This window comes from Drosophila suzukii, chromosome 2L (genome assembly GCF_043229965.1).
Source record: "Drosophila suzukii chromosome 2L, CBGP_Dsuzu_IsoJpt1.0, whole genome shotgun sequence".
Taxonomy (NCBI): domain Eukaryota; kingdom Metazoa; phylum Arthropoda; class Insecta; order Diptera; family Drosophilidae; genus Drosophila; species Drosophila suzukii.
In genome coordinates, this window is record NC_092080.1 from 25,521,685 (window position 1) to 25,536,075 (window position 14,391).

General features: G+C 40.1%; 3 protein-coding genes across 4 annotated transcripts; all 3 read right to left on the minus strand.

Annotated features, from left to right (window-relative positions):
• Positions 1–6,026: 6,026 nt before the first annotated feature.
• LOC139352204 (polycomb group RING finger protein 3-like) lies at positions 6,027–6,879 on the minus strand. Its single transcript, XM_070994289.1, has 2 exons — positions 6,145–6,879; positions 6,027–6,068 (listed from the first exon to the last, which is right to left on the minus strand). The coding sequence occupies exons 1-2, from the start codon at positions 6,877–6,879 to the stop codon at positions 6,027–6,029; spliced, it is 777 nt and encodes a 258-aa protein (XP_070850390.1).
• Positions 6,880–9,782: 2,903 nt separating this feature from the next.
• On the minus strand, positions 9,783–10,635 carry LOC139352205 (polycomb group RING finger protein 3-like). Its single transcript, XM_070994290.1, has 2 exons — positions 9,901–10,635; positions 9,783–9,824 (listed from the first exon to the last, which is right to left on the minus strand). The coding sequence occupies exons 1-2, from the start codon at positions 10,633–10,635 to the stop codon at positions 9,783–9,785; spliced, it is 777 nt and encodes a 258-aa protein (XP_070850391.1).
• Positions 10,636–11,672: 1,037 nt separating this feature from the next.
• LOC118879740 (5'-AMP-activated serine/threonine-protein kinase catalytic subunit alpha) lies at positions 11,673–14,391 on the minus strand. Of its 2 annotated transcripts, none has more exons than XM_070999545.1 (2): positions 12,806–14,391; positions 11,673–12,747 (listed from the first exon to the last, which is right to left on the minus strand). In XM_070999545.1, the coding sequence occupies exon 1, from the start codon at positions 14,389–14,391 to the stop codon at positions 13,219–13,221; it is 1,173 nt and encodes a 390-aa protein (XP_070855646.1). In that variant the 3' UTR covers positions 11,673–12,747; positions 12,806–13,218. The 2 variants fall into 2 exon arrangements, with proteins under 2 accessions (XP_070855646.1, XP_070855645.1); XM_070999544.1 differs by having other exon boundaries at positions 11,673–12,750.

Sequence of the window (14,391 nt, forward strand, 5' to 3'; positions counted from 1 at the left end):
TTGATCTCGTCAATATCTATCGGCTGAACCAAAAAAAATCTGTCTGCCGCCTACATAACCATATATTGAGATAGCGGGTAGGTGACGCATTACAATCTCGCTTTGCTACTTGCATATCTCCATTTCCCTTTGGTCCCTTTAGCTGAGTAACGGGTACCTGATAGACGAGGTACTAGACGAGGACTATAGCGTCCTTGTTAATTTTCAAATTTCACACCGTTATTACACGAACACCGCCAAAGATTAAAGTTCTTATTTTTTGGGCCGCGGCTAACGGCGTTCAACGAAATTCACTCGATTCAAAGGTCTGCTCTCTATTGCAGTTACACACAAAAAATGTTGTTGGTAAAATTCACCAATGCAGATAGTATATTAACTATAAAAAAATGTACTTTACAAATGGTTGTGTATGTACTAATTTTTGCTTTGCTTACAATTAAATAGTTAAGTAACTAATAACATAGATACAATCAAGGATTGTGTGTATTTTGTTTTTGCAGTAGTAAAAAGTTTATTAACTATCAAAAGTAGTTATCCTGACGTAAAATCTTTCACGCAAAAGTATGCAACAATAACCTTACAAATTTTCTCCAATATGTTGCTTATAATTGCCAACTGGTTATAACGTCTTGTACACTTAGACTATCAAGTCAAACTCGGAAAACAAGACTTACTTAAAACATATATTATGCGAAGTTTTTTAAATACTTCCACCCTAGCATGAAGTCACCTTAAAAAAGTGCAATTTGAAAATTACTTTTTTTATATTGCTCATAAATTACCATGCTACAGTGACGATTCTATGATTCATCATTAACGTTGTCAATTTTAAGGTATATATGAACTATAAAAACAATTCACTAAATATATTTTATGTGTTGGATAACTGTAAAAATAGTTATTTAACTACAATCCATTAGTTGGGTCCATTTAGCCTTTATCGGAAACATTGGTCCTTGCAAATATCGAAAATCGTATGATCAAACCAAGCGTCATTTCTCAGTTTGCCACTCGCTTGGCAACAGAATCATCGCTTTTTCTTTCATCAACCTTCTTTGAAATGAGTCAAAACAAGGAAGAACGCTATAGTCGAGTACCTCGACTATCAGATACCCGTTACTCAGCTATATGGAGATATGCAAGCAGCAAAGCGAGATTAAAATGCGCCACCTACCGGCGGTATACAGATTTAAGCGTTATGGGCGTTAGAGTGGGCGTGGCATCACGGATCGATCGATAGGTATCGACGAGACCAATACATTTCAGTTAAAATTTTTTATCTAGCATGAAAATTGTGGGCGTCACAGATTTTTGCGGTTTGTGGGCGTTAAAGTGGGCGTGGCAAACTTTTTTTTGGGTCAATCGATAGGTATTGATAAGAACAATACATTTCAGTTAAAATTTTCTATCTAGCATCAAAACTGTAGGAGCCACAGTTTTGGGCGGTTTGTGGGCGTTAGAGTGGGCGTGGCACTGTGCCGAAACAAACTTGCGCTGCGTAAGAAGCTCAGGAATCTGCACGCCAAATCTCAATAGCCTAGCTCCCATAGTTTCCGAGATCTCAGCGTTCATCCGGACGGACAGACAGACGGACAGACGGACATGGCTAGATCGACTCGGCTAGTGATCCTGATCAAGAATATATACACTTTGTGGGGTCGGAAACGCTTCCTTCTGCCTGTTACATACTTTCCGACGAATCTAGTATACCCTTTTACTCTACGAGTAACGGGTATAATAAAGAACAAAAAAGGACAAAACAAAAATTGTATTTCTTCACAAACCCAAAAATATTTTGCTATTATTTTTGCTTCTGTAGGTAGCTCAATACATGCCAAAACCAATGAGAGAGGTAAGAAATTCAAAAAATATACCTTCGATGCTTCTAATTGACCTCGCATATGCCATATATTCCCATACAAATGCAGGTAAATACATAGGGGTCCAGCCAGACCTTTTTAAATCCTTTTTTTCGTCCTATTCTAGGATCTTTTTTATACCCGTTACTCGTAGAGTAAAAATTTGCCACGCCCACTCTAACGCCCATAACGCTTAAATCTGTATACCGCCGGTAGGTGGCGCATTTTAATCTCGCTTTGCTGCTTGCATATCTCCATATAGCTGAGTAACGGGTATCTGATAGTCGAGGTACTCGACTATAGCGTTCTTCCTTGTTTAATCCTCATATGCATAAATCGATAGAGAATTAAATTTTAGGAAGCTACCTTGAAGGCCAAGTCGCTACCTATAATAGAAATGTGTTAAATTTAGGTTCAAAGTCAAAAGGTCTGGCCAGACCCGTGTGTACAACGGAGGGTTAAAGCCCATAACGCTTAAGTCAGTCACATAGCCATTTATTGAGGTCGCGGGTAGGTGGCGCATTTCAATCTCGCTTTGCTGCTTGCATATCTTTATTCCCATTTGGTCCCTTAAGCTGAGTGACGGGTATCTAATAGTCGAGGTACTCGACTATAGCGTTCTTCCTTTTTTTTTTTAATCATATATAAATGGTATAGCATCGTGAAAAAATTTTAAACTGTTTTGAAACAATAAAGAAAATTTCGATACGTTTCACAAAAAATCACTCATATATAAATCGGATCGGACAAGATCGGGCAACTATATCATAAAGTTTCCATGCAAGTAATCGACAATATATTTGAAACAAGAAAGTAAGTTAACTTCGGCAAGCCGAACTTTGTATACCCTTGCAGCTATAAGACATAATCAATGTTACTAACACCATGTTAAATTCTTAAGGCTTGCTGCTAGCATTATTGATATTTGTGTAAAATTAAGTTCGTAATGCTGAAAAGATAAAATATTCTATATCCCAGAGTAAACGAAAATACGATCAAAATCAACAGAGCAAAAAATTTTTACAAATAATTATTTTATTATTTTTATCTGTCCGTTTCTTTGACAGCTATAGGTTAGAGTCGTCCGATTTTTATTAAACTGAATTCGAAGTTCCTAAAAATAAAAAAAATTATATTCCAAATACTTTAAGATAATATGTCAAAAAGCACCGAAGCTATAATTTGTTTCATTTTATTCTCCCACCACTTTTCCGTTCGTTCCTACACCCAGAAAAAAAAGAACGAAAAAAATCAAGAACATTTTTCATGAAATGCGAACAATCCGTTCTCCATTTTAAGTTCTCACATTTCGAACGTTTGTTCACGAAAATCGAACGGTGTTGGTAACAATTTCTACCGACGAACAACTTGGTTTCAAATTGCGAAAAATGTTCTCAGATATCGAACGCCGTTCATGAAAAAGCTGCGATAGACGCGTTAAAGTCTATCGAAATCGATAAATTATCAACATCGTTCATAAAAACATGTATGTAGGTCTAGTGTCCCGATTGTCCGAGCTCAAAAAATTGGCTCGGTGGTCCAGCTGCTAGAGCGTCCGGCTCCGACACATGGTAGCACAGGTTCGAGTCCGCGAGAAGACGGTTGTGAATTGTAAGTTTTATAAAAATAATATTTCTAACGTTTATATGCACTTCTATTAATAAATAAATTCTTTGTCTTCAGCAAAATATCCAAAATACATTGAATTCTAGCAATAACAAAACATAAGGTGGGAAATTAAATAAATCTTTACCAGGCGTCCAGAAAGTCTAGCGTGTACACAAACCTCGTTTTTTTTTTTAGATTTTTTAGATGTTCTCAGGCTAAGACCGTAATGTTCTTAAACTGACACCATTCGTTCGGAACCCGACCTAAAGTTTCGGTCACATTTTACGAACGACCGTTCATGAACTGTCAACAAATGGGCTCACGCGCTTTTTGACAATCTTTTTTCTTGATTTTTAGGAGTCCAATTTTGATACAATGTAACGAACACACTCTCTGAGCGTTGTCCACCCTAACACCTCTGTCTACGCTTTGACCGGCCTGCTCAGGGAGATGGGTGTGGGTTTGTCTTAAGATGAAACAAGAGTGTCACAGAACTAACAATAGTAGACAGAGAGACGGTAACGATAAGGATTTTTAACCCATCGGCTAAGATTCGGACGAGAGACTGTACCTATCGAAGACGGAGGCCCAGATGTTATTGGCCACCTTCTATACCCACCCTACCTGTGAAGTCACATTAGACTCCACCCTTAAAACAACCGCTGCGCTACATCCTCTAAGGTGCCCTCAAAAGATCACAAACTAATTCATCTTAAATTTCATTTAATACGGCAAATACGATAATATGGTTCATGGTTCTTAATACTACAAATCCTAACACTAAAGCCTTAGAACTAAGCGTTCTTTACGCCAAAAGACTCTCTATATGATCGAGTGTCAGTACAAGATTATCAAATAGGAAAAGAAATGGATATTTTGTTTACGTTAAATTATTACGAAACTGATTACATATTTTATCGATATGCGGCAAGCTTATTCAAAAATTACAGGAAATCACTTAGGCGTATTACGTTAAATTATATAAGTGCAAACGATTCTTATTTAATATTTATATCAATACGCGAATGTGGAAAAATTACATGTATATATTGGTACCAAAAGTGTGCGGGCTCAGAAAAGAATGAATATATATGTAGGAATGTAAATGATTTACGGCTATGCCGTCCAACGAAGTCAGCAGGCCTGATGACGATCGATGTGCGCTGTAGGATAATTTAATTTAGGTGTATATATGTCATACTATGTCGTAAGCACACACGCAAGTATAAAAGCTAAATAGGAATCGTAAATTAAATTAGAAACTTGTCGTACAAATATTTAGAATAAGAAAATTAAACTACAATCGCTTTAGCGATACAAAAACGAGTTGGCAGTCCCGGCCAAAATTAACTGGAAGCAGAATTGGAACTGAAGTTCCAATTGGGATGCGGCGTCCGCCTCCGATGTCTTGTCCGAATTACGCCGAATCGGCGCCGGTGCGTTTTTCGCCCGAACTGCAACTTGATCTGACTTGTAGATCGTGGTGCGGGCTTGGCAAGGTCAAAACCTCACGCGGGTTGACTGCTGCGATTTTTGAAGCCGCTTATGGTATGCCGATGATGAAATTAATCCAGGTGTGGCAAAGAAGTCAGATTCCTTTCACGCGGTGTGCGGTATAAGAATCCCAAATGGCGATTATGGCCTGGCGCTGAAGAAATGTATGGTTCCGCTGATGAATCGCTGCACGCGGCACCTGCTCCTTGCTGTGCGCACAGGGAGGGCTGTAAAACTTCCGTCAATTCCGAGAATTTGCACGTGTCTCTGGTCACTGCTGTTTTCCAGGAATTACAATTAGATTTTTCCAATATATCGTCGAATAATCTTACCACCAATATTGGGAGTGATAACAGGTCGTACTGCTCAACCAAAATTCCTAGAATTTCACACGCGGATGTGTGGATGCGGACGGGTTTGAAAATTATAGCACTTTTTGCAGAGAACGAACCGATCTCGGGAGAAGCTTGCGACAAAGAGGAGGAAATCGTGGCGTCTAGAGTGGATGTAGGATGCACAAAATCCCCAAAATCCATAAAACTGGTATTTTTGGTATTCTAGCGAGGATCGGATCCTTGCTACTGAAGGGTTGCATCTGGGCTATTTATGTTAATTACCATGGGTAATGTCTTAACTAGGAATGCCAACTTAGCCGAAAATACTGACTCCCACAACCACAGTTTTGATTTTTAGTCCCTGTGACTAATAATAAAAACTGAAAAAGGAGTCAGGAGAAGTCAACGCTTTAAAATTTAGTGCCGCGATAAAATTCTTCGTGACGGTGACACGCCTTACGCAAAGCTTCCAAAGAAGGGGTGTCAACATGCAGTAACTCAAGTTTCAAGTCTGGCTTAAGATTGTGGCGCACTTCGCTGGCTAACTCTCTATCATGCATGGGCTCTCGGAGGGAATTAGCTATGATAAGCATTGCGTCAAGAAAGTCGTCAAAACTTTCGTTTGAACCCTGCTTACGACGACGTGTGGCACTTTTTATTTCACGGTCTGATCTCTGATCTGAGTATCTCTCCTTTAAGCGTCTGCATAATACAAGCCAGTTCATGTCATCTACCGACCTATGAACACGCCAGTAAAAAGATAGAGCAGGACCTGCAAATAGCAAATTTGCAAACTGCGACAACAAATCAAAATTTCCGTTTAGGCTTTGTGTAGTGAGACAGTTTACTCGGTATATAAAATCCTCAACTGCGATGTCGTCAGCTGACCCACTGAATTTGATTCGCCAGTTGGAAATCACATTTGAAATTCTGTCAGGACGATCCAAAGAAAGATCGCTGCGATTGCTTCGCACATCCGGAGAGTTCCCAACTCGCTGACTGTTTTGACCCTGATTGTTCTGGAAACCGACTTGTCCTGAATTGTTACGGAATTCGTGCTGCGTATTGTTATCCACAAAGGTGGACCTATTCAATTGGCTAAACATCTGAGTCATTTTTTCTGTGATTGTATCTGTCGTGGTTACTTGAAATGTTTTCTGGTTGTCTAACATGCTTTTTTGAAATGCTCGCATTTGATTCGCAAGACTTTGCTGATCTGGGTCTTCGCTTACATCTGAGTCATTGGTTTGCCTATTGTCTTGATGGGGATTCGAGTTGCCATTCTGAGAGACGATAATATTGTTCTGATTATCGGCGTTACGAGACCTAGATCTGGTCATCATTCGATTTTGCATACCGGAATTCTGATTAGATACCGTCTGGGACTGAGAACATGGTTGAGAGCATGTTGGGCAAGTGTTGTTATCCTGCAGCCAGTTTTGTAGACAAGCCTTATGAAAGCAATGTTTACAAGCAGTTTCCATTAAATCCAATTCGAAAACTACTCCATTGCAGAGCGTGCACGTTACTGAGTCATCATCACCTAGAGAAACTAGGTTCTCGTTGCTGTGCCTAACCGACATTTTTAAACGATTTCAAACCTAACTAACAACTAACTAAACTCAAAAACTTAAAAAGAGAAATGGAAGATATACGATATGCGATAGAAATGTACGATATGCGATAGAAGTATACGATAATCATTCAACAATGACAAGACGAGAAAGATCCTTGAGAAATACGGAATGCGGTAGTGTCATAAAAATAAGAGGGGCTTATCCTGAGGAGTAATGTAGCAGCAGGTTGATTTTCGTTCGATAGGTACTAATTATTAACTGAAAATGTTTGCGGAATCAATTATATAAAAATAGTATTTTGAGGTCTAACCAATAAAAAGAGGGACTAGCCGAATTTTTCCAGCTAGAACAAATCTCGATTTTGATTGGATAGAAGATGTGGTTTGAAAACTGAAAACTTGGTAAAGAACCGACCTTAAATCAGAACTAAAATTCCGAAGTATCAAATAATCAAAATGGAATGTTTTTAACTATAATGTCCGAGTATGACCGAACTGATAGAAAAAACATGTAACAAAAGTATAACATTTCTGCTGGTATGGCTCCGAATCTATCCAGAGTACCATCAAATCCAAGTCAAAAATGAAATACTAACTGAAACTACAATTTTACAAAAATGGATGGATTGAAATATTTTCGGGAAGCTCGGCTGTCAAACGACAGATGCCTGATCAGGCATCGGGCTTGCTCCATTGTTGGGCGCCATTTAATTCTGTAACGAACACACTCTCTGAGCGTTGTCCACCCTAACACCTCTGTCTACGCTTTGACCGGCCTGCTCAGGGAGATGGGTGTGGGTTTGTCTTAAGATGAAACAAGAGTGTCACAGAACTAACAATAGTAGACAGAGAGACGGTAACGATAAGGATTTTTAACCCATCGGCTAAGATTCGGACGAGAGACTGTACCTATCGAAGACGGAGGCCCAGATGTTATTGGCCACCTTCTATACCCACCCTACCTGTGAAGTCACATTAGACTCCACCCTTAAAACAACCGCTGCGCTACATCCTCTAAGGTGCCCTCAAAAGATCACAAACTAATTCATCTTAAATTTCATTTAATACGGCAAATACGATAATATGGTTCATGGTTCTTAATACTACAAATCCTAACACTAAAGCCTTAGAACTAAGCGTTCTTTACGCCAAAAGACTCTCTATATGATCGAGTGTCAGTACAAGATTATCAAATAGGAAAAGAAATGGATATTTTGTTTACGTTAAATTATTACGAAACTGATTACATATTTTATCGATATGCGGCAAGCTTATTCAAAAATTACAGGAAATCACTTAGGCGTATTACGTTAAATTATATAAGTGCAAACGATTCTTATTTAATATTTATATCAATACGCGAATGTGGAAAAATTACATGTATATATTGGTACCAAAAGTGTGCGGGCTCAGACAAGAATGAATATATATGTAGGAATGTAAATGATTTACGGCTATGCCGTACTTACGAACTCTCCAACGAAGTCAGCAGGCCTGATGACGATCGATGTGCGCTGTAGGATAATTTAATTTAGGTGTATATATGTCATACTATGTCGTAAGCACACACGCAAGTATAAAAGCTAAATAGGAATCGTAAATTAAATTAGAAACTTGTCGTACAAATATTTAGAATAAGAAAATTAAACTACAATCGCTTTAGCGATACAAAAACGAGTTGGCAGTCCCGGCCAAAATTAACTGGAAGCAGAATTGGAACTGAAATTCCAATTGGGATGCGGCGTCCGCCTCCGATGTCTTGACCGAATTACGCCGAATCGGCGCCGGTGCGTTTTTCGCCCGAACTGCAACTTGATCTGACTTGTAGATCGTGGTGCGGGCTTGGCAAGGTCAAAACCTCACGCGGGTTGACTGCGGCGATTTTTGAAGCCGCTTATGGTATGCCGATGATGAAATTAATCCAGGTGTGGCAAAGAAGACAGATTCCTTTCACGCGGTGTGCGGTATAAGAATCCCAAATGGCGATTATGGCCTGGCGCTGAAGAAATGTATGGTTCCGCTGATGAATCGCTGCACGCGGCACCTGCTCCTTGCTGTGCGCAGAGGGAGGGCTGTAAAACTTCCGTCAATTCCGAGAATTTGCACGTGTCTCTGGTCACTGCTGTTTTCCAGGAATTACAATTAGATTTTTCCAATATATCGTCGAATAATCTTACCACCAATATTGGGAGTGATAACAGGTCGTACTGCTCAACCAAAATTCCTAGAATTTCACACGCGGATGTGTGGATGCGGACGGGTTTGAAAATTATAGCACTTTTTGCAGAGAACGAACCGATCTCGGGAGAAGCTTGCGACAAAGAGGAGGAAATCGTGGCGTCTAGAGTGGATGTAGGATGCACAAAATCCCCAAAATCCATAAAACTGGTATTTTTGGTATTCTAGCGAGGATCGGATCCTTGCTACTGAAGGGTTGCATCTGGGCTATTTATGTTAATTACCATGGGTAATGTCTTAACTAGGAATGCCAACTTAGCCGAAAATACTGACTCCCACAACCACAGTTTTGATTTTTAGTCCCTGTGACTAATAATAAAAACTGAAAAAGGAGTCAGGAGAAGTCAACGCTTTAAAATTTAGTGCCGCGATAAAATTCTTCGTGGCGGTGACACGCCTTACGCAAAGCTTCCAAAGAAGGGGTGTCAACATGCAGTAACTCAAGTTTCAAGTCTGGCTTAAGATTGTGGCGCACTTCGCTGGCTAACTCTCTATCATGCATGGGCTCTCGGAGGGAATTAGCTATGATAAGCATTGCGTCAAGAAAGTCGTCAAAACTTTCGTTTGAACCCTGCTTACGACGACGTGTGGCACTTTTTATTTCACGGTCTGATCTCTGATCTGAGTATCTCTCCTTTAAGCGTCTGCATAATACAAGCCAGTTCATGTCATCTACCGACCTATGAACATGCCAGTAAAAAGATAGAGCAGGACCTGCAAATAGCAAATTTGCAAACTGCGACAACAAATCGAAATTTCCGTTTAGGCTTTGTGTAGTGAGACAGTTTACTCGGTATATAAAATCCTCAACTGCGATGTCGTCAGCTGACCCACTGAATTTGATTCGCCAGTTGGAAATCACATTTGAAATTCTGTCAGGACGATCCAAGGAAAGATCGCTGCGATTGCTTCGCACATCCGGAGAGTTCCCAACTCGCTGACTGTTTTGACCCTGATTGTTCTGGAAACCGACTTGTCCTGAATTGTTACGGAATTCGTGCTGCGTATTGTTATCCACAAAGGTGGACCTATTCAATTGGCTAAACATCTGAGTCATTTTTTCTGTGATTGTATCTGTCGTGGTTACTTGAAATGTTTTCTGGTTGTCTAACATGCTTTTTTGAAATGCTCGCATTTGATTCGCAAGACTTTGCTGATCTGGGTCTTCGCTTACATCTGAGTCATTGGTTTGCCTATTGTCTTGATGGGGATTCGAGTTGCCATTCTGAGAGACGATAATATTGTTCTGATTATCGGCGTTACGAGACCTAGATCTGGTCATCATTCGATTTTGCATACCGGAATTCTGATTAGATACCGTCTGGGACTGAGAACATGGTTGAGAGCATGTTGGGCAAGTGTTGTTATCCTGCAGCCAGTTTTGTAGACAAGCCTTATGAAAGCAATGTTTACAAGCAGTTTCCATTAAATCCAATTCGAAAACTACTCCATTGCAGAGCGTGCACGTCACTGAGTCATCATCACCTAGAGAAACTAGGTTCTCGTTGCTGTGCCTAACCGACATTTTTAAACGATTTCAAACCTAACTAACAACTAACTAAACTCAAAAACTTAAAAAGAGAAATGGAAGATATACGATATGCGATAGAAATGTACGATATGCGATAGAAGTATACGATAATCATTCAACAATGACAAGACGAGAAAGATCCTTGAGAAATACGGAATGCGGTAGTGTCATAAAAATAAGAGGGGCTTATCCTGAGGAGTAATGTAGCAGCAGGTTGATTTTCGTTCGATAGGTACTAATTATTAACTGAAAATGTTTGCGGAATCAATTATATAAAAATAGTATTTTGAGGTCTAACCAATCAAAAGAGGGACTAGCCGAATTTTTCCAGCTAGAACAAATCTCGATTTTGATTGGATAGAAGATGTGGTTTGAAAACTGAAAACTTGGTAAAGAACCGACCTTAAATCAGAACTAAAATTCCGAAGTATCAAATAATCAAAATGGAATGTTTTTAACTATAATGTCCGAGTATGACCGAACTGATAGAAAAAACATGTAACAAAAGTATAACATTTCTGCTGGTATGGCTCCGAATCTATCCAGAGTACCATCAAATCCAAGTCAAAAATGAAATACTAACTGAAACTACAATTTTACAAAAATGGATGGATTGAAATATTTTCGGGAAGCTCGGCTGTCAAACGACAGATGCCTGATCAGGCATCGGGCTTGCTCCATTGTTGGGCGCCATTTAATTCTGTAACGAACACACTCTCTGAGCGTTGTCCACCCTAACACCTCTGTCTACGCTTTGACCGGCCTGCTCAGGGAGATGGGTGTGGGTTTGTCTTAAGATGAAACAAGAGTGTCACAGAACTAACAATAGTAGACAGAGAGACGGTAACGATAAGGATTTTTAACCCATCGGCTAAGATTCGGACGAGAGACTGTACCTATCGAAGACGGAGGCCCAGATGTTATTGGCCACCTTCTATACCCACCCTACCTGTGAAGTCACATTAGACTCCACCCTTAAAACAACCGCTGCGCTACATCCTCTAAGGTGCCCTCAAAAGATCACAAACTAATTCATCTTAAATTTCATTTAATACGGCAAATACGATAATATGGTTCATGGTTCTTAATACTACAAATCCTAACACTAAAGCCTTAGAACTAAGCGTTCTTTACGCCAAAAGACTCTCTATATGATCGAGTGTCAGTACAAGATTATCAAATAGGAAAAGAAATGGATATTTTGTTTACGTTAAATTATTACGAAACTGATTACATATTTTATCGATATGCGGCAAGCTTATTCAAAAATTACAGGAAATCACTTAGGCGTATTACGTTAAATTATATAAGTGCAAACGATTCTTATTTAATATTTATATCAATACGCGAATGTGGAAAAATTACATGTATATATTGGTACCAAAAGTGTGCGGGCTCAGACAAGAATGAATATATATGTAGGAATGTAAATGATTTACGGCTATGCCGTACTTACGAACTCTCCAACGAAGTCAGCAGGCCTGATGACGATCGATGTGCGCTGTAGGATAATTTAATTTAGGTGTATATATGTCATACTATGTCGTAAGCACAAACGCAAGTATAAAAGCTAAATAGGAATCGTAAATTAAATTAGAAACTTGTCGTACAAATATTTAGAATAAGAAAATTAAACTACAATCGCTTTAGCGATACAAAAACGAGTTGGCAGTCCCGGCCAAAATTAACTGGAAGCAGAATTGGAACTGAAATTCCAATTGGGATGCGGCGTCCGCCTCCGATGTCTTGTCCGAATTACGCCGAATCGGCGCCGGTGCGTTTTTCGCCCGAACTGCAACTTGATCTGACTTGTAGATCGTGGTGCGGGCTTGGCAAGGTCAAAACCTCACGCGGGTTGACTGCGGCGATTTTTGAAGCCGCTTATGGTATGCCGATGATGAAATTAATCCAGGTGTGGCAAAGAAGACAGATTCCATTCACGCGGTGTGCGGTATAAGAATCCCAAATGGCGATTATGGCCTGGCGCTGAAGAAATGTATGGTTCCGCTGATGAATCGCTGCACGCGGCACCTGCTCCTTGCTGTGCGCAGAGGGAGGGCTGTAAAACTTCCGTCAATTCCGAGAATTTGCACGTGTCTCTGGTCACTGCTGTTTTCCAGGAATTACAATTAGATTTTTCCAATATATCGTCGAATAATCTTACCACCAATATTGGGAGTGATAACAGGTCGTACTGCTCAACCAAAATTCCTAGAATTTCACACGCGGATGTGTGGATGCGGACGGGTTTGAAAATTATAGCACTTTTTGCAGAGAACGAACCGATCTCGGGAGAAGCTTGCGACAAAGAGGAGGAAATCGTGGCGTCTAGAGTGGATGTAGGATGCACAAAATCCCCAAAATCCATAAAACTGGTATTTTTGGTATTCTAGCGAGGATCGGATCCTTGCTACTGAAGGGTTGCATCTGGGCTATTTATGTTAATTACCATGGGTAATGTCTTAACTAGGAATGCCAACTTAGCCGAAAATACTGACTCCCACAACCACAGTTTTGATTTTTAGTCCCTGTGACTAATAATAAAAACTGAAAAAGGAGTCAGGAGAAGTCAACGCTTTAAAATTTAGTGCCGCGATAAAATTCTTCGTGGCGGTGACACGCCTTACGCAAAGCTTCCAAAGAAGGGGTGTCAACATGCAGTAACTCAAGTTTCAAGTCTGGCTTAAGATTGTGGCGCACTTCGCTGGCTAACTCTCTATCATGCATGGGCTCTCGGAGGGAATTAGCTATGATAAGCATTGCGTCAAGAAAGTCGTCAAAACTTTCGTTTGAACCCTGCTTACGACGACGTGTGGCACTTTTTATTTCACGGTCTGATCTCTGATCTGAGTATCTCTCCTTTAAGCGTCTGCATAATACAAGCCAGTTCATGTCATCTACCGACCTATGAACATGCCAGTAAAAAGATAGAGCAGGACCTGCAAATAGCAAATTTGCAAACTGCGACAACAAATCGAAATTTCCGTTTAGGCTTTGTGTAGTGAGACAGTTTACTCGGTATATAAAATCCTCAACTGCGATGTCGTCAGCTGACCCACTGAATTTGATTCGCCAGTTGGAAATCACATTTGAAATTCTGTCAGGACGATCCAAGGAAAGATCGCTGCGATTGCTTCGCACATCCGGAGAGTTCCCAACTCGCTGACTGTTTTGACCCTGATTGTTCTGGAAACCGACTTGTCCTGAATTGTTACGGAATTCGTGCTGCGTATTGTTATCCACAAAGGTGGACCTATTCAATTGGCTAAACATCTGAGTCATTTTTTCTGTGATTGTATCTGTCGTGGTTACTTGAAATGTTTTCTGGTTGTCTAACATGCTTTTTTGAAATGCTCGCATTTGATTCGCAAGACTTTGCTGATCTGGGTCTTCGCTTACATCTGAGTCATTGGTTTGCCTATTGTCTTGATGGGGATTCGAGTTGCCATTCTGAGAGACGATAATATTGTTCTGATTATCGGCGTTACGAGACCTAGATCTGGTCATCATTCGATTTTGCATACCGGAATTCTGATTAGATACCGTCTGGGACTGAGAACATGGTTGAGAGCATGTTGGGCAAGTGTTGTTATCCTGCAGCCAGTTTTGTAGACAAGCCTTATGAAAGCAATGTTTACAAGCAGTTTCCATTAAATCCAATTCGAAAACTACTCCATTGCAGAGCGTGCACGTCACTGAGTCATCATCACCTAGAGAAACTAGGTTCTCGTTGCTGTGCCTAACCGACAT